The sequence below is a fragment of the Prionailurus viverrinus genome, chromosome A3 (genome assembly GCF_022837055.1).
Source record: "Prionailurus viverrinus isolate Anna chromosome A3, UM_Priviv_1.0, whole genome shotgun sequence".
NCBI classification, from domain to species: Eukaryota; Metazoa; Chordata; class Mammalia; order Carnivora; family Felidae; genus Prionailurus; species Prionailurus viverrinus.
Window position 1 is genome coordinate 29,617,802 of NC_062563.1, and position 22,849 is coordinate 29,640,650.

The 22,849-nt window shown below is 54.6% G+C and overlaps 3 protein-coding genes across 6 annotated transcripts; 2 read left to right on the forward strand and 1 right to left on the reverse strand.

Annotated features, from left to right (window-relative positions):
• Positions 1-380: 380 nt before the first annotated feature.
• Positions 381-7,665, reverse strand: CPXM1 (carboxypeptidase X, M14 family member 1). Of its 2 annotated transcripts, XM_047854630.1 has the most exons (15): positions 7,562-7,665; positions 7,011-7,216; positions 5,473-5,634; positions 5,159-5,268; positions 4,920-5,059; positions 4,727-4,817; positions 3,955-4,105; positions 3,781-3,869; positions 3,299-3,422; positions 3,019-3,215; positions 2,759-2,938; positions 2,378-2,675; positions 2,056-2,195; positions 837-939; positions 381-738 (listed from the first exon to the last, which is right to left on the reverse strand). In XM_047854630.1, exons 2-15 carry the CDS (start codon positions 7,180-7,182, stop codon positions 497-499), a joined length of 2,199 nt encoding a protein of 732 aa, XP_047710586.1. In that variant the 5' UTR covers positions 7,183-7,216; positions 7,562-7,665; the 3' UTR covers positions 381-496. The 2 variants fall into 2 exon arrangements, with proteins under 2 accessions (XP_047710586.1, XP_047710587.1); XM_047854631.1 differs by lacking the exon at positions 7,562-7,665 and having other exon boundaries at positions 5,473-5,625; positions 7,011-7,388.
• Positions 7,666-13,750: 6,085 nt separating this feature from the next.
• Positions 13,751-14,439, forward strand: CA3H20orf141 (chromosome A3 C20orf141 homolog). The gene is made up of 2 exons (XM_047852690.1): positions 13,751-14,013; positions 14,090-14,439. The coding sequence occupies exons 1-2, from the start codon at positions 13,751-13,753 to the stop codon at positions 14,328-14,330; spliced, it is 504 nt and encodes a 167-aa protein (XP_047708646.1). The 3' UTR covers positions 14,331-14,439.
• Positions 13,924-15,540, forward strand: TMEM239 (transmembrane protein 239). 3 transcript variants are annotated; one of them, XM_047852692.1, is made up of 3 exons: positions 13,924-14,013; positions 14,369-14,489; positions 15,058-15,540. In XM_047852692.1, the coding sequence occupies exon 3, from the start codon at positions 15,069-15,071 to the stop codon at positions 15,525-15,527; it is 459 nt and encodes a 152-aa protein (XP_047708648.1). In that variant the 5' UTR covers positions 13,924-14,013; positions 14,369-14,489; positions 15,058-15,068; the 3' UTR covers positions 15,528-15,540. The 3 variants fall into 3 exon arrangements, with proteins under 3 accessions (XP_047708648.1, XP_047708649.1, XP_047708647.1); XM_047852693.1 differs by lacking the exons at positions 13,924-14,013; positions 14,369-14,489 and adding an exon at positions 14,841-14,908 and having other exon boundaries at positions 14,993-15,540; XM_047852691.1 differs by lacking the exons at positions 13,924-14,013; positions 14,369-14,489 and adding an exon at positions 14,845-14,923.
• Positions 15,541-22,849: the final 7,309 nt, after the last annotated feature.

Genomic DNA, 22,849 nt, shown 5'->3' on the forward strand with positions numbered 1-22,849 from the left:
GCCGAACTGCGCTGCCATATTTCACACCCACGTATGTAATCCCGTCTGTGCTCCCACAGCATGGCCCGCACCGTGCCAAACTGTCCCCTCTCTTGACGGTGAGCCCCAGGAGGCTGGGAGGGCACTGTTTATCCTTGACGCCTTGCATGCATGCTTGGGTCTGAGCACTGCAATGGTTCCTGCTGAAGCTGATTGATGGAGGAGTTGCTCTGGCAAGCCCTAGGTTCAAGAACCCGGGCGGGATCCTCTTTCCACACCATTTCTCCAGAAGTCATCTGATGAGAGCCTGCCAGCGTGTGTGGACTAGGATCGGGGAGAGGGGAAGCCGAGGCCTGGCCCAGGGGCGGGACCTGGGACACAGAGACCGCAGGAAGGCTGCCTGAGGTACCAAGTAGCTTTAATGAGCCTCAGCACCACTCCCCCCACTGTCCCTCCCGCTTTCAGTTCTGGACAGGTCCAGCCTGCCCAAGGCTCTGGGGCTGTTCACCTGGAGGTGTTAATTCTTCTGCCCCCTCAGGCGCTCCAGACGCCTCCGAAGGTCTGGGGGCACTTTGGCCCCGGAGGCGAGCAGTTCTCGAAGTCTTTGTTTGGGAGTCTTGGTGAGGTGGAAATTGCAGGGCACTGGGCCCTCTTCAAAGGTGACCCGGCAGCTCCTCGTCACTGAGTGATAGCCCTCAGCACTGGCGGTCACCATATAGTCCCCTGGGGTCAGCAGGCGCCAGTAATCCCCGCCCCATGCTGACAAGAGTGAAGGTCACGATCAGGATCCAGTGATCCTCAGCTTCTGACCCTGCCTAAAGGCCTCCCACACCTCCGCCATCCCCTCCCCGACACACCTGTTGTTACATCGTGGTTAATCCCGTCCACAGAAATGACAGCATCGGCAATCCCGAGTTCTGTGTCCTTGTCCCGCACAACTCCTGCAATGCCCACTCGCACCTGTGCGGGAAAAGGCTATCAAAACCCTTTTCTTTCTGCATGAGGTGTGACCTTCATTCACCTCATTTTCCAGCTCTGTTCACGGCAGACTTGAAGATGGCATGTCTATGTTCCTAGGTGGCAATACCCTGGTAAAAGTAACTCCTGATGGGGGCACCTGGGTGGTTCAGTCGGTTAAGCGTCCAATTTCGGCTCAGGTCACGTTCTCAGTTTGTGCGTTCGAGCCCCACATCGGGCTCTCTGCTCTCAACACAGAGCCCACTTTGGATCCTCTGTCCCCCTCTCTTTCTGCCTTTCCACTGCATGCTCTCTCTCTCAAAAATAAATATACGTTTTTTTTAAAAAAAGGGGGTGCCTGGGTGGCTCAGTCAGTTAAGCATCCGACTTCAGCTCAGGTCACCATCTCGCGGTCCGTGAGTTCAAGCCCTGCGTCGGGCTCTGGGCTGATGGCTCAGAGCCTGGAGCCTACTTCCGATTCTGTGTCTCCCTCTCTCTCTGTCCCTCCCCTGTTCATGCTCTGTCTCTCTCTGTCTCAAAAATAAATAAACGTAAAAAAAATAAAATAAAATAAAAATAAAAAAATAATTAAAATAAAATAAAATAAAACTCCTGATGGATAAAATGCATCTGGACTGGGAAAACTACAAACACCTGGTAGGAAGGCTCATCTTTGGGTTTCCCCAAGTTCAGCGACACTTGACATAGGGCTTGTCATTTTGGAACCTTTGGAAACCATACTCACAGAGCCATCACAAGGGATATAGTTCCTGTGGGATGCGACGCGCCTATGCCAGGACACCCCCTGCACTTGAATAATGGGTCTTTTCTGAGAACAGCTCTCCCAAGACAGCTCTGGGACAGCTCCGGGGACCCGGGTCTATACTGCTGTGCGGTCTACACCTCCGGCTAATGATGTCTGATGCTGCCCTGGCGGCAGACTGTGCTTTCAGTGCTCTAACCCTCCAGGTCAATCTGATACCAAGTGTGACCTAAGGCCTCTGTGAGTCAGCACGTCCGGTCGGACCCTGGAAGGCCCCCCCCCCGGTGGGAGCTGCAACCCTACACGGACAGCAGACCACGGCAGGCCAGGGTCGGGGGGGGGGATTCGGATCCAACCTGCTCCAGGTAGGTGAGGAGGGCATCTTTGTTGTTCTCCCACTCCTGGGGCAGCTCGTTCTCGTGAGGAAACTTGTCACAGGACAGCTCCACGGTGACCTCAAAGCAGTTGGTGTGCAGGTAGCTGAAGTCATTCATACCTAGGATGGCCACGGATACTGGAGCGTAAGTGGGGGAAGGGAGCCCTGCCCGCCTGGTAGCCCTCCTCTGTGAGACACTTCCCGGAGGGATGGTCAACACCGCTGCTCTACGCGGACCGAGCAGACTGTCTCACGGGGACAGGGTTCTGGGGCCAGGGCTAACTCTACCCTGAGGCACATACTCCCGGGGACTGTGTGCCAGTCAGCGCCGTTGATGATGTTGCCGTGCAAGGAGAAATCTTGGCTGTGGCAGGGTCGGCGGTCTGGGTCCTGCATGGCCCGGTTAGTGCCAGCATAGACGGTGCTGAGCCAGCGGAATACGGCATCATCCGGGGTGGGCGTGAGTTCACGGGCAGCCCACGGGGTCCGAGTCATGTCAAACGGGTAGGACACCACGAGCTCACCCCCGTGGAGGTTGGCGCTCAGCACAAAGGGGATCCGCTCCATCCACTCGATCACTGCCCGCGTTTCGGGAGCCACCTAGACAGGGTCAGGTGGGGTGAGGTGGGAGACAGAGACAAGAGCCCCCCAACGACCCTCCGCCACTTCCCCAGAATACTCACGGTGGCGTTGGGCAGGGTGTAGTAAGTGGGCAGTGGCAGGTGATGGTTGGGGACGGTGTCAGGCACTAGCCCGTCATCCTCTGCTTCCCACAGCGGTGTGTTGAGGTCAGCAAAATTATGGTTAAGGTCAATGCCCTGCTGGTTCCAGCGGCCCTCTGCCCAGCCTACCAGCTCCGAGCCCTGCCAGGGAAGGGGCCTGTTCAAGCCAAGCAGGCATCAGGGCAGAAGGAGCGGGGCGGCCCTCATGCCAGGCGGCCTACCCGGCGAAAGGCAGTCTCATAACCATCAGGGTTCATGGAGGGCAGCAGGTGAATACGTGTCTCGGTGAGCAGCCGGGTCACCCGCGGGTCCCCTCGCAGGAACTCACGGCACAGGTACTGCATCAGAAGCAGGAGCAACTCCCGCCCCAGGGCCTCATTCCCATGCATGCCGGCCACATAGCGCACCTCGGGCTCTCCTGGGAACACAGGGGCTCCACGTGGGCTCGCGCCCACAACCCTTCCCTGTGCCTACCTCTCCCTGCCCAGAACCTGCCAGTACCCAGCTCATGTTGGCCAGGGTGGTCCGACATTTCCATCACGTACAGCTTCAGGCCCTGGTGGCTCTTCCCAATGCTGTAGATGCGGGTGACGTTGGGGCACTGCTCGTTCACCTGCTTCATCAGCTGGGGGGGGTGGGCGGGGGCAGAGTATAGCACGGCATGGGGCACGGGAGGATAGACCCAAGGGTCAGACCACATGAGGCCATGGAAGGGCTCACAAAAACCAGCGGTGGCCCACACAGATGGGGCACCATGGCACCGAATAGGACCAGAGCAATAGCAGACCAGAAGGAAGGGTTAGGATGAGGGAAATACCACAGCAAAGGAAACCGGGGCAGAGTTTAGGGGTCAACGGGCGAGAAGGATGAGACAGTAGGGGGAGTGGGGACATGAGGACAGTCATAGCAGGTTATGCCCTGGTGGGAAGGGGACCGGAGCTAGGCAGCTCCTCCCTCCTGGGTCATAGGAGTTCATGTCTGACCTTCCTCATGGCCTTGTAATTGTGATGCCGGAAGTCCAAAGGATCAGAGGATCCCAGTGCAGGGGCCTTAGGGAATAGGTCGTTGGGATCTGGTGGAGAATGAATTCATGGTCAAGGGGGAGTCCACGGCGGAGGTTTTTACCCTGCTCATCCAGCCCTTGTCCGACTGCCCACCTGAGACAGGGCAGGCCAGGATCTCTGCCCGGAGGCAGGAATCGCCTCCCTGGAGCCAGGTCTGGGGCAGCAGGCGAATGAAGCGGGCCACCTGGGGCTCAGGCAGGAGGTTCAGCACCGGTGTCTCTGGGTCTGAATTGGCAGGAAATACCTGGGGGCATCGAGTCCTTTAATGGGACTGCTCAAACCCCAGCAGCCTGGCCCGGAAGCAGAGAAGGAGCTCAGGCCTCCGAGCTCACCACCAAACCCACCCTGGCAGGCTTGCCTGGAGACCTGCACTCTCTGTCAAACACAGACCACCCGCCCACCCCTCCTACCCCCTGCCAACAGGCCGCTCTAGGCAACCATGCTTTCTGGCTGGGTCGCAGCTTATTAGACCAATATGGCCCCATCGCTCAGGAACAGCCAGTCCTAAAGCTGACCAGGCCCCACACTGTAGCCTGGTATAAAAAGGGGTCCGTGAGATGGGAAAGCCAGAGCGGTGGGGGAGGTGAGAAGTGGCGCAAGGGTCTGAGGCCCATCGACCAGAAAGGGTGTTCCAGCAGGAAGCTACAGCATGAAGCGGACCCACCCCGTGGAGAAAGTATCTGGGGAGGAGGTAGGCATATTCCAAAGCAGCTTGGCCCCAAGGCTGCCTGGTGGGTGCCACACATCTTGACAACAACCCCCTTTCTCCTGGGATGCTGAGTGGGCGTCTGTTCCTTGACCTCAGAGGAGCCCCAGCCCAGCCTAGTACCCTACAGTGGGGCCCAGCCCCCATGGGACCACTCACCGCATCCATCCCACTGGTACGGTTCCTGCTCCCCCACCACGTCCGGCTGTCATTGCTGAACTGGACCTTGTATGATGTGACCCAGTCGTACCTGGCAGGAGAGGTCGGGAGAGATCCTCCGTGGCCTCAGGACTCCCACCCCAACCCTCCCGAGTCTGCCCGTGACTTCCTGGACTGGGCTAGCCTGCCTCACCTCCAGACAGAGTTCCTGCCCTGTGTGATAATGCCTGAGAAGCGGGTGGGGTGCCTGGCATCCACCTGAAGCCACGGCTCAGCATCCTGAGGCTCAGCACACCAGGCCCCATCATAGAGATCACCATCCTCCAGGCCTGACTGTGGGCACAGGACATGGCCATCAGACCCAGGTGAACAGTATAGGGTGGGCCAGGATGGTGCCTAGGGGTTGCCCTAATTGGACCCAGGACTGCTGACCTGGATGTTGAGCCGTCCCCGGTGTGGTCCAAGACCAAAGGACTGGCTGCTGGATGCCTCGAGCTGGCTATCTGAAACTCGCAGGGACTCCAGGCCCAAAGGGGGGCAGCCTGGGGCAGGGACAGAGCAGTGAAACAGGACCAGAGAGAGAGAGAGAGAGAGAGAGAGTAGTCAGGGCAGGTAGGAAGCCGAGCCTACGCTTGCCCATGTGCTGGGTGAGCTGGGGCCATGCCTTTGCCCATGAGGCCAAAGGTGACGTCAGTATGTGGCCCATGGGCTGCAAGTTTGGGCAGGGCCCCCCGGAAGGGCAGTACCTGGTTCCTTCTCCTCTGGGAGGTCAAGGGCTCCCGCAGGGGTGGTGATCACTGGAGGCCCGGTAGTCACCAGCAGTCTGGGTCTAGTTAGCTTCTTTCTTTTCTTTATAATGACCTTTTTCTTCTTGACAAAGCGAATCCGGACGTGCTGTTCTGAGGTCCCTGGGGACCAGGGAGGCACATCAGGGCAGATGGAGTGGTCTGCCAGCCCAAGAAGCATGCAAGCCCCTAGCAGCACCCCCACCCCCGACCTCAAGTATCTAAAGACCTTAGCATGGACTTGAAGTCTGACCCCCACCTGCCTCTCCCGGCACGTTCTTGGCTTCTTCTCCTTCTTGACGTGACTACGTGTTTGGCCAGCCTCATCGCTGACCCTCCCCAATGGAGAGCTACACCCAGCCACTGGGAACTATTTGGTTGCTCCAAAGAGCTGAGTTTAGTTCTTTATCTCCAGGCCTTTGCCTGGGCTGACCCTCTCCATCGCACCGTCCCCCACCGCTGATCTCATTGCCTAACTCCCATTCTTTGAATTTCAGCCCAGGAGCCTTCCTCAGCTCCAGACTTAGTCTCCTGCTCCAAAGCCTCCGTGCTGCCTTTATCGCTGCATCTGCCCTCTGGGCTGAGATGTTCCGTCCTCAGATTCATGTTTGTCTGGGTGCTCAGGCTTTCCAGGGCTGGCCTGTGTCCTGCTCGCCCTCAGCACAGGGCCTGGAACACGGCAGATGCCACTAGCTCCCCACGCACCCACGCAGGCTCTACAGGTACCTCCAGAACGGGCTGTACATTTTCCTATCTGGTGACCCATGCCTTTCCACATACTGTTTCTTCTTCGCTGCTCTCTCTTTTTGGCTCTTCCTAATTCAGAGATATCCACCCTTCAGGACCCAGTTTCATTTGCCTCCTCTGAGGAGCCCTCCTGGGGGCCATCCCTTTGACTTCCTCCTCTACCTACTCACTTCTGAAAAGTCAGGAAGTCGGGCAGCCTGCCTCTCCCCTTCCCCTGATGGCGCCCCTATCCTCCAGGCAGCCTCAGCAAAAAGCACTCTCCCTGCCTTGCTCTCCTTCTTTCCTTCCAGCCCCTGCCCTTAAGCTCTCTCTGCCCTAAGTCTAATTCTGCACCATTTAGTCTCGGTGCTTTTGTCTGTCCCTCTTTCTCCCCTTCTGCTGGCTCCGGTCTCAGTTTTCTCATCTGTGAAAAGGGAAGGTTTGGGGCTGAAAGAGGCAACCTCCTACTGGCTCCAGTCCCAGGACCGCTGACTTGGTCTGGCCGGGAACTAGGGCTGCTGAGTCAGCAGCCGTAACAAGGGGCAGGGAGGAAGGAAGGGAGGAGAGTGTGTGTGTGTGTGTGTGTGTGTGCGCGCGCGCGCGCGCGCGCGGGCGCTGGGGAAGGGTCGGCACACAAGCTCCAGGCAGGGAGTGTGTGAGCGTGAGTGTGTGTGTGCGTGCGTGTGTGTGTTGGGGAAGGGTCGGCACACAGTGGACGGGAGAGTGGGGTGACCGACTAGCCCGAGAAGCGGGCCCTCGGTCCGGGCGCTCACCGTTATTCTTCCCCGAGGGCTGCTGTGCCGGGTTGCTACTCGGGGCCAGGGTCGAGACCGGGGCCTTGGTGGTAGCGGGCGGCGCGAGGCCCAGCCCGGAGGCGCCGGGCGTCCCCAGACCCAGATCGACGGCAGGCGCGAAGGTGGCCAAGGCGAGCAGGAGACCCCACATGGCTGAGTCCAAAGGTGCGGATGCGCGGGGCCTGCTGCGGTCGGTGGGTTTGTCTCTTCCTGCCGGGCGCTCGGGAGCCCCCCGCCCCTTCCTGCCGCCGCCGCACGCCCCCTGCGCCTCCGGCCCGCCCACCGCACGCCCGCGGGCCTGGGACCCGGGAGGGGAGGGGTGGGCAGGGCAGGGCCCGGGCGGTGCGCCGGCGACAGACCCCGGAGCGGCCGCCGCGGGTCTCCGCACCCGCCGACCCTGCCCCGCCCCCTCCGGCCGTCCCGAGCTCACCCGCCCGGCTGGTGCGCTGCCCTCTGGGGTTTGGACAGCCCCTCGGCACCCCTGATCCCACTTAATCCTGTGAGGCGCCCGCCCCACAGTGGGCACCTACTTGGCGTCACACACCGTGCTAGGCGCTTTGCACGTGGCCTCTCGATCAAACCTTATTTTACAAACTGGTAAACTGAGGCTCAGAGCGCCCAACTGACTTGGCCAAGGCAGCAAAGCTGAGAACTTTGGGGAGGAAACTGCCACCCGAGAGGGAAATCCACCCAGAATCAGAAAACCCCCTGCCAGGGTGGATGGGACAGAAAGACGGTGGGGGGAAACTAAGGCGCGGGGTGGGGCGGGGGCGGAGCGGGGGTGGGGGGAGGACTAGCCCTCCGGGAATCTTTCCGAAAGACCACTCGAGGGGCCCAACCAGAGGCGGTACTTCCCACCGCCATCCCCTTCTCCGGCCCCGCCTCTCTTCTCTCTTCCTTCCCCCTGCCCTCCCCTACTCCTTTGCTCACCCGGCTGCCACGTTCTGGGCTTACATAATCCGAGGAGAGGAGCGGGAGCCGATACCCAGCGGGCCGGGGCCGTGGGTGGAGGGGCCGAGGCCTGATGCGCGCGCGTCCGGCCCTCCCTGCTGCCTTCCCCACCGCCACCTCAGTGTCCTCCCGGGGGCCAGCAGCCCGGGGTCTCTTGCTGGCTGGTTGCCCCGGATCCCGGGATTCCAGAGCGCAGGCCCTTTCCCATTCCCGCTCCCCAGCCCCCTCTAATTCCCCCACACCAGATCGCCTCCCAGAAGGAAGGAAATGCATCCACTGTGCTCCTCTGGGCAGTGTTTTGTCTTTGCAAGGAGCCCGCCTGGGAGGTACTGCCATCCCCACCTAAGAAGGGATGCCCAGAGGTGGCCAGGAATCCTCTGGAGTGCGTGCCACCCTGAGCAAATATTTTTTGCAGGGCCTCTATCTATATAAACACTTTGTATCACCCCCAAACCATTCTGGCGGCCCAGTCTCCCATGATCCCTCCCAAGAAATACCCCACTGTACCCCTGGAACTGACCCAGCACCAACGCAGAAGCGAGTCCTGGAGCGCCTCAAGGCATCTGCCCCAACCCAAGCATTCTGGGTAGAGAGTCCCCAGAACGGGAGTAACCAGGTCAGAGCCCGCGCGGCCTCACTTCTGCCTTGGAGCATCCCGCCTGGGCAACACTGCTGGGTCCCAGGCACCAAAGGGGGATTAGAAAAACTCAAGGAAAGGCGCCAAAGCCAAGGGTTCCTGAGGCACGGGGCTGGCCAGATCAGGGGCAGAAAGATAGTACTATACGCTGAGGCTTCTTTGCCGTGGGAGGTCAGGACAGGCTCCCGTGGAGCTAGAAGTGGGTCTGAACAGGTCCTGAGGGCTGCTCCCTCTTCCTCCAAAGCCCAATGTGGCCACTTCTCTGTCTCTGACTCCAACCCCACCCAAGTTTGATAGACGGGTGTGAGGGGCCACCCAACTAGGACATCTCAGCCTTCTGAGGCTCCCACCCACAGTTAAATCGGGTCAAGTTCTGGGGCATCTGGGTGGTGCAGTGGGTGAAGCGTCAAACTGTTGGTTTGGCTTAGGTCATGACCTCATGGTTAGGGAGTTCGAGCCCCACCTAGGGATTGGTAGTGAATGCTTGGGATTCTCTCTCCCTCTCTCTGCCCCTCCCCCACTGTGTTCTCTCTCTCTCTCTCTCTCTCTCTCTCTCTCTCTCTCCCTGTCTCTCTCCCTCCCTCCCTCCTTCCCTTAAAATTAAAAAAAAAAAAAAATTTGGTCAATTTGCTCCTGCCTTAAGTCCCTAGGGGTTTCACCGGCCAGGCCCTTATGACAAGGCTTTTCCCTACCCACACCTTTCCCCTCTCATCACCCTGGGCTCCTCTGGCTCATATTCCTCCAGCCACACTGGCATTCTAGCAGTCCCTCCGACACATCAGGCCCATCCAGCCTCAGGGCCTTTGCACTGGTTCACCAAATTTGCATCCTCATTCTGCAGATTGCTTTTCAGTGTCACCGGTTTCCAGAAGCCTTTGCTGACCATTCTGATGAAAGCAAGCCCCATCCTCCACACCCACTCTATCCTCTCACCCTGTTTTATTATTGTCTTCAAGGCAACTCAACATTTTGAGATTATCTTGTTTTGTTATGTGTTAACTGTGTGGGTCCCCACCCCCCAGCAAAGATAAGCCACACTTATCTTTGAACATATGTGTACCCATATGTTCAAAGCTGCACCTCAGGACCTAGAACAGCACCTGGTCCCTAGTCAGTGCTCAAAAAGTATCTGTGTAGGGGCGCCTGGGTGGCTCAGTTGGTTGGGTGCCCAACTTCGGCTCAGGTCACGATCTTGCGGTTTGTGGGTTCGAGCCCCGCGTGGGGCTCTGGGCTGACAGCTCGCTCAGAGCCTGGGGGTCTGCTTTGGAATCTGTGTCTCCCTCTCTCTCTGACCCTCCCCTACTCATGCTCTCTCTCTCTCTCTCTCAAAAATAAACACTAAAAAAAAGTATCTGTGTATATATTCAAGGTTTAGAGAGACCTTGACCAAGCAGGGCTGAGGGGAGCTGACTCTCCCCAACAGCGCAAGGTTCTGTAGGAAGAGATGGCAGACCACGAACTGGGGGACATTCCCCCAAAGGGACTGGCTGGATGGGGCATGCTGACCACCCCTGGCTGATCCCTCAGAGGCTCGGATCTGCGGGATGCTGATACCTATTGTGTCCCCTGTGCCCCCTCATCCTTATTTTCACCTCTTACCCCTTGCCTTTCTGCCCTGTAACAACCTTCGGGGCCCCTTCGTGTCCCTCCATGCCCCCCTGAACCCCTCAGAACCTTCTATGCTCCTTCATTAGTTCCTCATCCCCTCGCATCTGCTCCCAGCTCGGCTGTTGCCTTCGGCCCTTGCCACTTAGTTACCTGGAAGCAGGTTCTGGAGGCGCAGCTCCGAGGTTTGCACTGAGGTACTCCACTCCTGCCGGCTCCCCAGGGTGGTCAGGTGGCTGGAGGTGGAGAGGAGAGCTGACTTTGGTACCGCATAGGCTTAGTTTCACACCCGCCTCTGCTGTGTTATTTTGTGTGGGTATCCTTGGACAGTCCCTCGCTCTCTGAGCCTCTGTTTCCTCATCTGTAAAATGGGGGGCAATATCTTAATCTCAGGGTTTTGTGATGAAGCGAGATAATGTGCGGTTCCCAGGGGCTCCTAAACTAACCAGATGAACTAAGGGGGGGAAAACAGCTTAATACAGCCCTCTTATTCCCCCATGCATGGATGGAATAAATCAGGAAAAGAAAGGAGGCCATGTGTCTGGCTGCAACAAGTAGAGAAGTCGTGGAATCTGCTGCCTGCCTGGGCCTCCTAATCTTCTGTCCCTGATGCGGGGGCAGAACTCACTCTGTACTAAGTGCTCTCCCTGTGATGGAGGTGAGCCTTGATGGAGACTGCCCGCCCCATGGCACCTACATGCATTAGGAGGCATCTCCCCACCTACCCGTCGTTTGCTCACCACCTCTCCCCCAGCTCTCTCTCTCTCTCTTTTGTACACCCATGTCTCTGAGAGCCCTCCTTCTCAAAATGTGGCAGAGGACCAACAGGACCGCCATCCCCGGGGAGCTTGTTAGAAATGCAGAATGCCAACCCCAGACCTGCTGCATCAGAATCTGCATTTTAACTGAGATCCCCAGAGGAGTCAACCCCAGGAGGCTCATGTGCACATTAAAGGCTGAGAAGCACTAGATGGAGATTTAGAGCACCTCCATCTAAAATGCATGAGACTCACAACTTTCAAGTTGGATGGTGTTTGAGGCTGTCACCGGAAATCCTATCTCAAGCTACAAGAGCACATCCAGGTAACGTTTGGAAATTGGTATTTCGTTCATCCCGGGAAGGTATGTTCCTGACCTCTACAATATGACCCTCCATTAATTTTCTTTATGTTGAACTAAATCATTTTGACCAAAATACTACAGAATATAGTTTTAAAGGTAAATCACATTTTAGGCTTGCAATAGAAGACTCTTTTCTATGCTTCTCCATTCCCGAGTCGGCCACTTTTAATTGCTATTTCTCCTTGTATTTATCTCTATGCTTCTATTGCTACCTCTTAATTTTTCTAGGTCTAGATGTTATCTGTAGATTTCCTGCTATGGAATTAAGGATTTTGCTTTTCCTACCACCCTCCCCCACACATACGTTCAAGGACACTAACACACTTCTTCCATCCTCCCAAAGAGCTAAATCACTGGGATGGATATTCAGGGCTTACCTTGTGGCCATGTAAATATTACTGTTCAGCTTTTTGTGTTCCCTGGAGTTAGTGATTACTTTGTTTTATCATCTGCTTGGTTTTCTGGGCACCAATGGATAATTTACTCCCAAAGCAACCAGCGGAACTGAACATTTATTTTTAACATATCTAAAAACCGCAGATAATCAATCTCATTTTCTTCTGGAGACATCCCTCCCGGAGCATCTTGCTTTTGAGTCCTGGCTGGGTTGTTTGCTTTCTTCACTGGGAAGCACAGCTGACATCCTGAGCCTTTCTCATCATTGCTTTCCTGTACTTAGCCTCATTTCTTTAGTCTCGTATTGTTCTTGCGGTTTAATGCCTGATTTTGCTGAAGCACATCCTCCGGCAGCTTTCTAGGAAAGAGTGTATGCAAGGTCAAATTTTTGAGAACTTGCATGGCTTACAATGTCTTTATTCTATTCTCATATGTGATAATCATTTGGACAGCTACCTGGGTTTAGGTTGGAAATAATCTTCCCTCAGAATTTTGCAGGCATTGCTTTATTACTCTGGGAAGAACCAAAGCAAGAACCACCAATGAATGGTCCCAAGGGCCAGCAGCATTGGCTCTATGCACTGTTGAGCCCATCACTTCCAAAGATGTCAAGTCCACCAGGCTTGAGTCTTTGGACAGGGCCCACTGGAGGCAGATATGAGATATGCCACCTGATTCTTTTTTTTAATGTTTATTTATTTGTTTTAGTGGAGAGAGAGAGAGAGCGAGAAGGTGGACACACATGCATGCAAGCGGGGGAGGGGCAGAGAGAGAGAGAGAGGGAGAGTAAGAATCCCAAGCAGGCTCCACTCTGTCAGTGCAAAGCCTGTGGCAGGACTCGATTCCACGAACCGTGAGATCATGACCTGAGCCCATGCGGAGAATCTGGATGCTTAACCAACTGAGCCACCAACCAGGAGCCCCTGGTGCCTGATTCTTGCTGCCTCCTCTCCTCGGGGCTCTATGGTCACTGTCCCCTTCTTCCCCCACCCCATTCAGTTTTCCTTCAAAGTATGGTATATGCGCAAGGATTCTGTTCCTAGTTATGATCCACTTCCACTCTTGCCTCTCAAGTCACTAAACTGAGATGCGGTGGAACTTCTGTAACCACCACCCACTTACAGATTATCATGGGAATAGGGTTTTGGTTTTTTTTTTCAGATGATCAATCTCTTCCTTATCTGTCCATTTTCCTTAATTTCATTCTCAGAGGGTAACTTCAACCTCCAGTTTGGGGGTTCCTATGATGTGGCCCTCTTACATTCACGTTATCTATGCCATTTCTGGAATCCCAGTATCTGGAACACTTCCCACAAGCCACAGGGCTGAGAAACAGCCCCCTCCTGCCCCACCCCTTAGCAGTCTGGTGGGAGCCCCACCCCAGAAAGCCTCAGGGAACTTCCTGGCAGAACCTATCTCTGCACTCCAGGGCTACCATCCTGAAAATTCCCCCCACGGGGGCCCACAGGTATCACCCAGCTCTCAGGGGAGAGAGAGCTGCCGACAGGAAGATTGAATGATTGTCCCTGGACACACAGCTCTGGGAACTCGCAGGAGAAAGAAAGCAGTCCTTCCTCTCTCGTGCTCAGCTGCCCATGTGATGATGGGGTTAGAATGCCTTCCTGGTAACTCAGATCCCCACGGTGGGGGGGGGGGGGGGGGGCGGGCCGCCCTAGGGCAGAGAATTCCCAAAGGCTAGGGGATGAGTCTTCATTCTCAGAAATCACTGACTCCCTTCTGGCTAAGCTTATGAGGCCCAAACCAGCAGCAGCCCCCCTCTCTGCCCCAGGGCCCCACCTGGCAATAGGTCACAATGCCCCAGCTGCCCCGTCCCAGAATAGCTGACTGAAAAGAGAGGTGAGGAGGGTTTGGTGGGTGGGTGTGTGGGGAGGGGGAGATTCCCACCGAGCTCACCCTTGAGTGTCTGCCAGGGCCCCACTCCCTCCCACACACCCACTCCCCACACTCCCTCCCACATTAGTCCTTCCTGTCACCTCCACCTCCCTCCATGACCCAGCTCTGCTTACCCAGGCCCAAAGCCCTTGCTTATCCTATCCCAGTCCCTCCCAGGGGCCCGGGTGCGGGGGAGGGGTCGTGTAGTCCAGTGGGTCCACGTACGTCCCCCTGGGGCCCTAACCTGGCCCAGCTCCTCGACAGCGTCCTAGGGCTGGGGGCACTGGGGCTGATGATTCGGACAGTCTTTTCCACGGCTGGCCCAGCCTTGCTGCTGCTGCTCCTGGTCAGTTTCCTGGCCTTCGACCTGCTCCACTGGTAAGTGCGCTGCAGCCTGGCAGGCGGGTAAGTGGTCACCTTCTAGAAGCCCAGAGGCCACCTGCTCTCTCCACAGGCCCGCAGACACCCCCGGGCCACAGCACACACTTCTCACGGGAGGCCGGAGTCAGGGGGCCGGTGAGGGTCCGGGACAGCGGGAGGCTGTCCTCCTACCTACGGCGGCGGTGGTCCCAGGAAGACTCAGCCCCCACGAGGCCCTGCTGCTGCTGCTTCTGGGCCTGGGCTTGTTCCTGGGAGTGCGCGGCGTGCCCGTGGCCCTGCTCGGCCTGGCTTTCTGCCTCCATCCTTGGGTCTGAGTGCCCTCCAGAAATACACTGGCCATGCTGCTTCCGAGGTCTCCTTTCCTCCGTCCTGGGCTGAGCACGCAGGAGCGTACCTCTGAGCTCAGGGGACCTCCGGACCCACAATACGGACAGTGGACACCTGGGTCTGAGTCTGAGGACAAGAAATAGAAGGTGAGATGAGGGACAGGGAGCGCAGGACAGGATGTGGCAGCCATTTCCGAGCTTGCGGGTTGGGGTTGGCCATTCTGGCCTCCTCTGTGGTTCCAGAGAATGGGCGTCCAGAAAGACGGGCAAGAGAGCAGAGTGGGACTGAATATCAGGTAGCAGGGTAGGAACGGGGATCCCGAGGGGGCTTCCCGCAGGAAAGCCTGGGAATCTACATCTGTGGGCTCACCCCGTGCCCCTGCCAGGCTGGAGGGGCCATGGAGAGGCTGCGCAGCGGCTGGCTCCTCTCTTGGCTGGACTCCACCCCCTCCCGGGTCACAATGGGGATCCCCGGGGAGGGGGGGAGGAGGGGGAGGAATGACAGTGGGGGCTCGACTCTGGCGGCCAGGCGGTCCTGAGCGCTGCAGGAAGCAACATGACTTAGGGGTTTCTGCCCAGAGGTAAGATCCACGCCCCAGCTCAAAGCCCCACCCCACCCACGCTGGTTCCCTCCCGACCCCTGGACCCCCCACCTGCCTTGAGGTCCCAGGCATCTCCAGGGCTGCTTCTGCAGCTGGCCTGGCCCTCTCCCTAGGTGCACCAACCATGATGCCGCAGCCCCAAGTGGAGACAGATGCCATCGGGGCCGGCGAGGGGCCGCAGCAGGCAGTGCCCTGGTCGGCCTGGGTCACGCGGCAGGGCTGGGTGCGCTGGTGCAGGTGCCACGTGCCTCGGAGCTGGGCCCAGTGGTGGACCACGTCGGGCTGGCGGCAACCATTTCAGCGTGTGCTGAGGGGTCTGGAGGGGATCCTCTACCTGCTGCTGTCGCTGATGCTGTGCCACGCGCTCTTCACCACCGGCTCCTACCTGCTGAGCTCCTTGTGGCCTGTCGCGGCCGCAGCGTGGAGCCATCTGCTGCCAGCTGTCCTGCTGCTGGTGCTCAGCGCTCTCCCGGCCCTGCTCTTCACCGCCTCCTTCCTGCTGCTTTTCTCCACGCTGCTGAGCCTCGTGGGCCTTCTCACCTCCATGTCTCACCCAGACTTCGCTCAGGACTCGGACCAATAGAAGGGCAACCCCATCCTGCTGCCTGTGTCTGTTGAGCCCTGGCCTAGGGCCTGAGGCCCCGGGGCGGGGGGGGGGGGCGGGAGGGCAGTGGCCTCAGCAGGCCCCGGACGACCAGTCCCTAGCGCTGCTCGGGCCATAGGTGATGTTGCTAGAGACCAGAGGATAGACTGGCCTGACCTCCGGGCACCTCCCTCAAGCCCAGGCTGCAGGTACTTGGTGTGGGGCGTCAGGGACTTTGAGAAGAAGGGACAGGGCAGAAGGCTTAGCCAGGGGCGGAGCTGGGCCAAGCCATCTAGAGCTCCCACCAGAGTGGAGTGACACCACCAGGGCTCCCTTAGCAACTGGCAGCCTCTTTTTCTTCCAGGTGCTCAGCCGTCTCAGCTGCAGACTCATTGAGAACTTCTAGCTTGGTATTCCTCACACTCACCCCCTCTTTCCACTTCCCCAGGCTCTAGAAAGGGCCCACGGACAGAAAGCTGGCCGAGAAAGGGCTGGCCAGAACCCCCATGAGACCTCAGCGAACTCACTTCCCAGTCCTTTCTGCCCAGGCACTCCCCACTCCCTAGACCTCCTACCTTCTGCCTCAGTGCACATCTCTAAGCGGGCCAACTAGGGTAGTGAGGATCCCAAAGGGTTCCCCGCGCTAAGATTCCTAAGGTCTGTTATGGCAAAATGAACGAGAAGTCCCATTTCCCCACTTACACAATGTGTGGCCACGGCCAGTTAATTCTTTTGAACCTCAGGGGTGAGTGGGTCTCAACCCTGTCACGGGGCTGGTGTGAGTCAAAGGCAATACCTTGTGTGTGAAGCACTTCGCAAAGACCGGAAAACTGTAAGATTTTTGCATTGAACTATAAGAAAAATCTGTAGGCTCGAAAGGTCTTCTGACCTCGAAGGTGGTCGAAAGAGCAGGAAGCTTCCCTAGGCCTTCAGAGAGATGCTCTGTCATGGGTACCCTTTTGGCCCTCCGATGGTTAAACGGGGATGGATGGGTGTGGACAAGATGTAAAAGATCGTGTGACATGAAATCTCAAAATGTGCAGATGTTGGACTCTCCTGATTGTGAAATGCTTGGGGCTGGGACTCAGTGCCAGGAGATACTTGGCCAGCGGTGTGAGTGGGGGAGTGCATAGCCCGTGGGTTTCTGAAACTGTCCCAACAGTTGCTCACAAGTACCAGGAAGATCGTGGAAGGCGGCATCCCTTCATACCCAGCATGTTGGCGGCCATTCATATACCCGCTAACCCTCCAAGCAACATAGTGATCTGTCATGACCACATAAGGCACATGGCAGACAGCTCTAATCACAGCTAAGACCCACCCGCCTGACCCCTACCCAGTCCTCACCCCACTGCATCTCTAAGCCTAAAATTTCTGCTCCTGGAGCCCCAGAACCAAAGTTCCCCTCTCCTACCACCTAAACATTCAGGCCAATAGGGACCGGCCCCTAGAACACAAGTTTCTTTTTGTTAAAACCCATTTGCTGTGGAGTTTCATAACCATGAAGGCCACTGGTCAGATGCCTTCAGCATCCGCGCCTGAAACTCCAGGCACAGTCCTTCCTTCCCATCTCCTTATGGTTCTCCCTCAAATGTGGTCAGGGTCATCACTTCAGAGCCTTGGGGTCATTCTGATTAAAGGAGACAGGGCATTTTGACCCAGACCAGGCACACTGCAGGGGAGGGGGAGGAAGGATATGGACAGGAACAAGGAGAAAGCCGCCTTCCCTTCCCCACATAAATATATACCTTCTACCCTCCTGCTCTGCTGGTAGAGGATAAGGTGGTAAGGACAGACTGGAGAGCTGATGGGCAATATTTATCAGGTCAACACATACCCTGTGACCCAGCAATTCAAAATGAATTCTCACCGAGGCCCTTAGGGCCTTGCTTCTCAAAGTGTGGTCCCACCAGGACCGGCAGTATAGGCCTCACCTGGAAGCTGGCTAGAAATGCAGTGTCAGGCCCCACCCCAGGCTTGCCGAATCAGAGCCTGCATTTTAAGGAGATCCCGAGTGCTACCCATGCACACAAATGTTTGAGAAGCATTGCACAAGAAAGGACATGTTTGAGAGTGGTGCAGGAGATGGGAAAGGTAAAATACAGTGGGGGGATGAGCACCGTCTTTAGAAGAGACAGCTCTGTGTGTTGATCTTGAAATCCTAGCACTGAGTGAAAAGAAACCTGAGTGAGAAATAATACAATTCTTCTGAGACAAAGTGAAAATGCATGCCGGCAAAACCACCTTTTTTTTCCTCTCCCTGAGAACGCGGAAAAACATAGGATCAACAGAATGGAATGACCAAGTCTAGGGGCGGGCAAAGGGGAGTGGAATATACAGATAAAAGGGGAGAACGTGAGGGACCTTGCAGAGATGAAAGAAAAATGATAACATGAATTTAATTCCTGGAATTCCTTTAAATGTAGACAAAATCACCCATTTAGAGTTAAAAGACTGAAAATGCAAGCCTGGGGAGAACGAATGTGCTGGAACGAAGGCGTTCTCAAGCCTTTCAGGTTTGGGCCAAACAAGGAGAGCTGCCCCACTGGCCTGAGTGACCCGGATGGTATCTTTGTCTGGCTTCCCCCACTGCCCCCCCTGCAGCCTGCTTTGATGGGTGGGGGTGGGGGTGGGGGTGGGGGTGGGGGTGGGGGTGGGGGTGGGGACCCAGTAACCGGATGGCCTGACCAGAAAGATAACCAGACCTGGCGGGGCAGGAGGGACGGGAGCGGAGGAGGCGTCAGCCGCGGGGGCGGTGCAGCTAAGAGAGCAGAGAAGGATCCACAGCGGCATACACAGAATGGGGGGGGGGGGTCGGCACCCAGGATTCTCCTGGGCCCCAAGTGCAAACTGTAAGAGCGGCCGGGACGCGGAGGGTCCGAGAGGGCGGCATCAAGGCTCAGGAGGCGGGGACACCACTTGAGACCATTGTCATTGGCCACCCTGGGGACGGTGAGGCGTCCCTCGAAGGAGGAGGCGGTGGGGCGCCAGGGGATTTCTAAGGGTTAGTTGCGGGGAACCGAGAGGGGGCGCTCTCCCTCAGATTCAGGGGTGCAGGGTAAAGTGTGTCCGGGCTCGCGGATGCGGGCAGCGGCTGTCCTCACCGAGGAGGGAGGAGACCGGCTTCTGCAGGGAGGGGGCGAGGCGGGGGGCGGCCCGCGCCGCTTGGGGAGGTCAGGCCAGGAGCAGGAGCCGGGTGGGGCCCCCGGCGCGGTTCGCTAGGCTCAGGTGCGCGCGATAGGAGCCGGGGTGACGGCTGGAGGGCGTCGAATCGGGTGCGTTGACCGTGGCGGCAGAGCGGGGCGGGCAACGGCCTGAGGCTGGGAAGGAAACCCTGGGCCAAGCGGGGGATCGGAGGGCTGTGGGCACCCCCAAAGGGAATGCGCTAGCCATCCCGGAAAGTCGGCAGCCCCCGGAATCGCAGCTTGTGGAGCGGGTGGCCGACGATGCAAGGCGCGCCCCCTAGCGGATACCTGCTCCTCTGGCAGCGAAGAGTAGGGCTCGGTTGGGGTGTGGGGAGGAAGGGAAGGGAGGGGTCTCTCTCACTGGCCGGAACGCTGGCACGGGGGGCGAGGGTAGATCCTGGGACCAGGGAGGGGCATCTTCGGCCCGCTGTCATCACAGTAAGGGCGTCGTTGACTCCTCACCTCTTTCTCCAAATCTCCAGCCTGGGTCCCCCAGCCGGAAACCCAGGGGCGTCAAGTGCAGGGCGCTTGAGAAACCTGGGAAAGGAAGAGTCAGTCTAGCAGTCTTCACTGCGTCACGGACTCCCGGGCCAGCCCCAGTCTATTATCCCATCCCTCCTGGGGTGAAGAGCTGTTTTCTGCGAGGTTTTGTCAGGGTCTGGATGCAACCAGTTTTAAACAATTTTTTTTTTCCTGCTGAGCAAACATCTATGCTCTGGGTCTTGCTTCCTTTATACCGTCTTCTTACCTTTCAAATATTTGCCATCTAAAAAAATAAAACAACTTGATTTAAGATCTGTTGCTTCTACCGTATTTTCTGGCCTGTGTCTTTAAATGTCTAACAAAAACCCCACAGTATTGAAAATTGATATGTGATACTGCATACTTGTAAAATATTTGTAACATGTATGAAAGTAGTAAAGTCCTCTAAACTGAAGGGTACCACATCCATCTAAAAGCCACATGTTATCAGTATGTCATCAGGCCTCTCCCTCTGCATTCATCTAACTGTGCAAGCTGAGGTCCCAGATAATGGCATGTGGAATTGTTATTCATAGGCACCTTTGACTGGTCCTGATTTTAAAGGAACTTCTCCGAAGGTGCCACCATTAAGAATTCTGTAGATGGGGCACCTGGCTGGCTCAGTTGGTAGAGCATGTAACTCTAGATTTCAAGGTCTTGAGTTTGAGCTCCATGTTGGATGTGGAGCCTACTTAAAAAAAAACTTTTTTTTTTAATGTAGATTACTGTAGAGTTTTGGTAGTTAACCTTTATCCAGCTAAGGACATTCCTTTCTATTCCTAATTTGCTAACAGTTTTGACTGTGAATGGATATTGAATGACATTGTTTTTTTCTGCATCCACTACAAGGACAATTTTGGTTATTCCGCTTTACTCTGTTTATATGGTGAATTACATTTTAGGTGTCTTAATATTAATTAAACTTTCTAGAAAAAAAAAACCCATCCTGTTCCTTTTTAACTGACATCAAATTCACACACATTTTATGTGCAAGTAAAATGCACAAATCTTCGGGGTACAGCTCAATGAATTTTTATATACTTGGGTGTCCATGTGACTACCACTCAGATCAAGATATAGAACTTTTCCATCATCTAAGCAAGTTCCATGTTGTCCTTTCCCAATCAATACCTCCCCCCAAGGGTAACCTCTATTGTGACTTCGATCGCCATAGATTAGCCTATTCTTGAAATCATGCAGAACAAACTCATGCAACATGTACTGTAGTGTCTGGATTCTTTCAAGGTTGCGGCTATGAGATTTCATCCATGTTGTTGCATCTATCAACAGTTTGCTCTCCTTTATTAGTGTATACTACCCTACTGTAAGGGAGGCAACTATTTATCTACTCTCCTGTTGAAGGACATTTGGCTTGTTTCCGAGTTTTGGCTATGAATAGAACTTCTATGAATATACTTGTGTAAGTCTTTGAGTAGATAGAGGCACTCATTTCTTTTGAAGTGAAATTGTTGGATTATAGAGTATGTGAATGTTCAACTTTGGTAAATTCTGCCCAATGATTTTCAAAGCAATTTATACCAAGCAGTGATTCCACAGCTTTTTTCAGCCTATCCACCTAATTCATGGTGTAGGGTGTCTGCTCTCTCCTGGTCATGAGATATGGTATTTATATTTGTTTCTCTCTCTCTTTTTGTTTTTGTTTTTTTTACATTTGTTTCTCATTTTCACTTGTGTCTGGGGAATTTCTGAGAGGAGGAGGAAATACCACCTTTACTCTATCACCTTCAAATTGTACAACCTCTCTCCTTTTTAAAGCCAAGAATGCAAGGGTGGTTCAACATTCGCACACACACACACACACACACACGCACACACACACACACACACACACACAAATGTAATTCACCATATTAAACTAAAAACTAAAAACCATGTGATCATTTCAATAGATGCAGAAAAGCATTTCACAAAATCCAACATTCATTCCTAATTAAAAACAAAACTCTCAGTAACCTAGGAATAGAAGGAAACTTCCTCAACTGTGTAGAAGGCACAGTTAAAAAATAGGGATCCCTATTAAAAAATAGGGATGCCTCACTGGCTCAGTCAGTGGGGCATATGACTCTTGATCTAGGGGTTATGAGTTCGAGCCCCACACTGGGTGTAGAGATTACTTAAAAATAAAATCTTAAGAAAAATTTACAGCTAATCTCACATTTGGTGAAAAAACAATACTTTTCCCTTAAGATCAGGAAAAAGATAAGTATGTCTGTTTTCACCATGTCTATTCAATATTGTACAAAACATCCTAGCCAATGCAATAACACAAGAAATAGAAATAAAAAGCATACAGATTGGAAAGCAAGAAGTGAAACTGTCTTTATTTGTAGAAAACAGGATTGCTTATGTAGAGAATCCAATTGAATCTTTTTTTTTTAATATAATTTATGGTCAAGTTAGCTAACATACAGTGTATACAGTGTGCTCTCGGCTTCAGGAGTAAATTCCCATGATTCATCACTTAAATACAATGCCCAGTACTCATCAAGTGCCCTCCTCAAGGCCCATCACCCATTTTCCCCTCTCCCCCGCCCTCCCAATCAAACCTCAGTTTGTTCTCTGTACTTAAGAGTCTCCTATGGTTGGCATTCTTCTCTGTTTGAAACTATTTTTCCCCCCTTTTTTCCCCCATGGTCTTAAGTTTCTCAAATTCCACATATGAGTGAAAACATATGATATCTGTCTTTCTCTGCCTGACTTATTTCACTTAGCATAATACTCTCCTATTCCATCCATGTTGTTGCAAATGGCAGGATTGCATTCTTTCTCATTGCTAAGTAGTATTCCATTATATATATAAACCACATCTTCCTTATCCATTCATCAGTTGATGGACATTTGGCCTCTTTCCATAATTTGGCTATTGTTGATAGCGCTTCTATAAACATTAGGTACATGAGCCCCTATGAATCAGCACTCCTGCATCTTTTGGATAAATTCCCAACAGTGCTATTGCTGGGTTGTAGGGTAATTCTATTTTTAATTAAAAAAAATTTTTTTTAACGTTTATTTATTTTTGAGACAGAGAGAGACAGAGCATGAACAGGGGAGGGGCAGAGAGAGAGGGAGACACAGAATCTGAAACAGGCTCCAGGCTCTGAGCTGTCAGCACAGAGCCCGACGCGGGGCTCGAACTCACGGACCGTGAGATCATGACCTGAGCCGAAGTCGGACGCCTAACCGACCAAGCCACCCAGGCGCCCCCGATTTTTAATTTTTTGAGGAGACTCCACACTGTTTTCCAGAGAGGCTGCACCAGTTTGCATCCCCACCAACAGTGCAAGAGGGTTCCTGTTTCTCCACATCCTTGCCAACATCTGTTGTTTTCCTGAGTTAATTTTAGCCACTCTGACCAACGTGAGGTGGTATCTTAATGTGGTTTTGATTTGTATTTCCCTGATGATGAGCGATGTTGAACATCTTTTCATGTGTCTGTTGGCCATGTGGATGTCTTTTTTGGAAAAGTGGCTATTTATGTCTTCTGCCCATTTCTTCACTAGAGAATCTAATTGAATTTATAAAAAAGCTACTAGAGGGGTGCCTGGGTGGCTCAGTTGGTTGAGCATCTGACTTTTGATTTCTGCTTAGGTCATG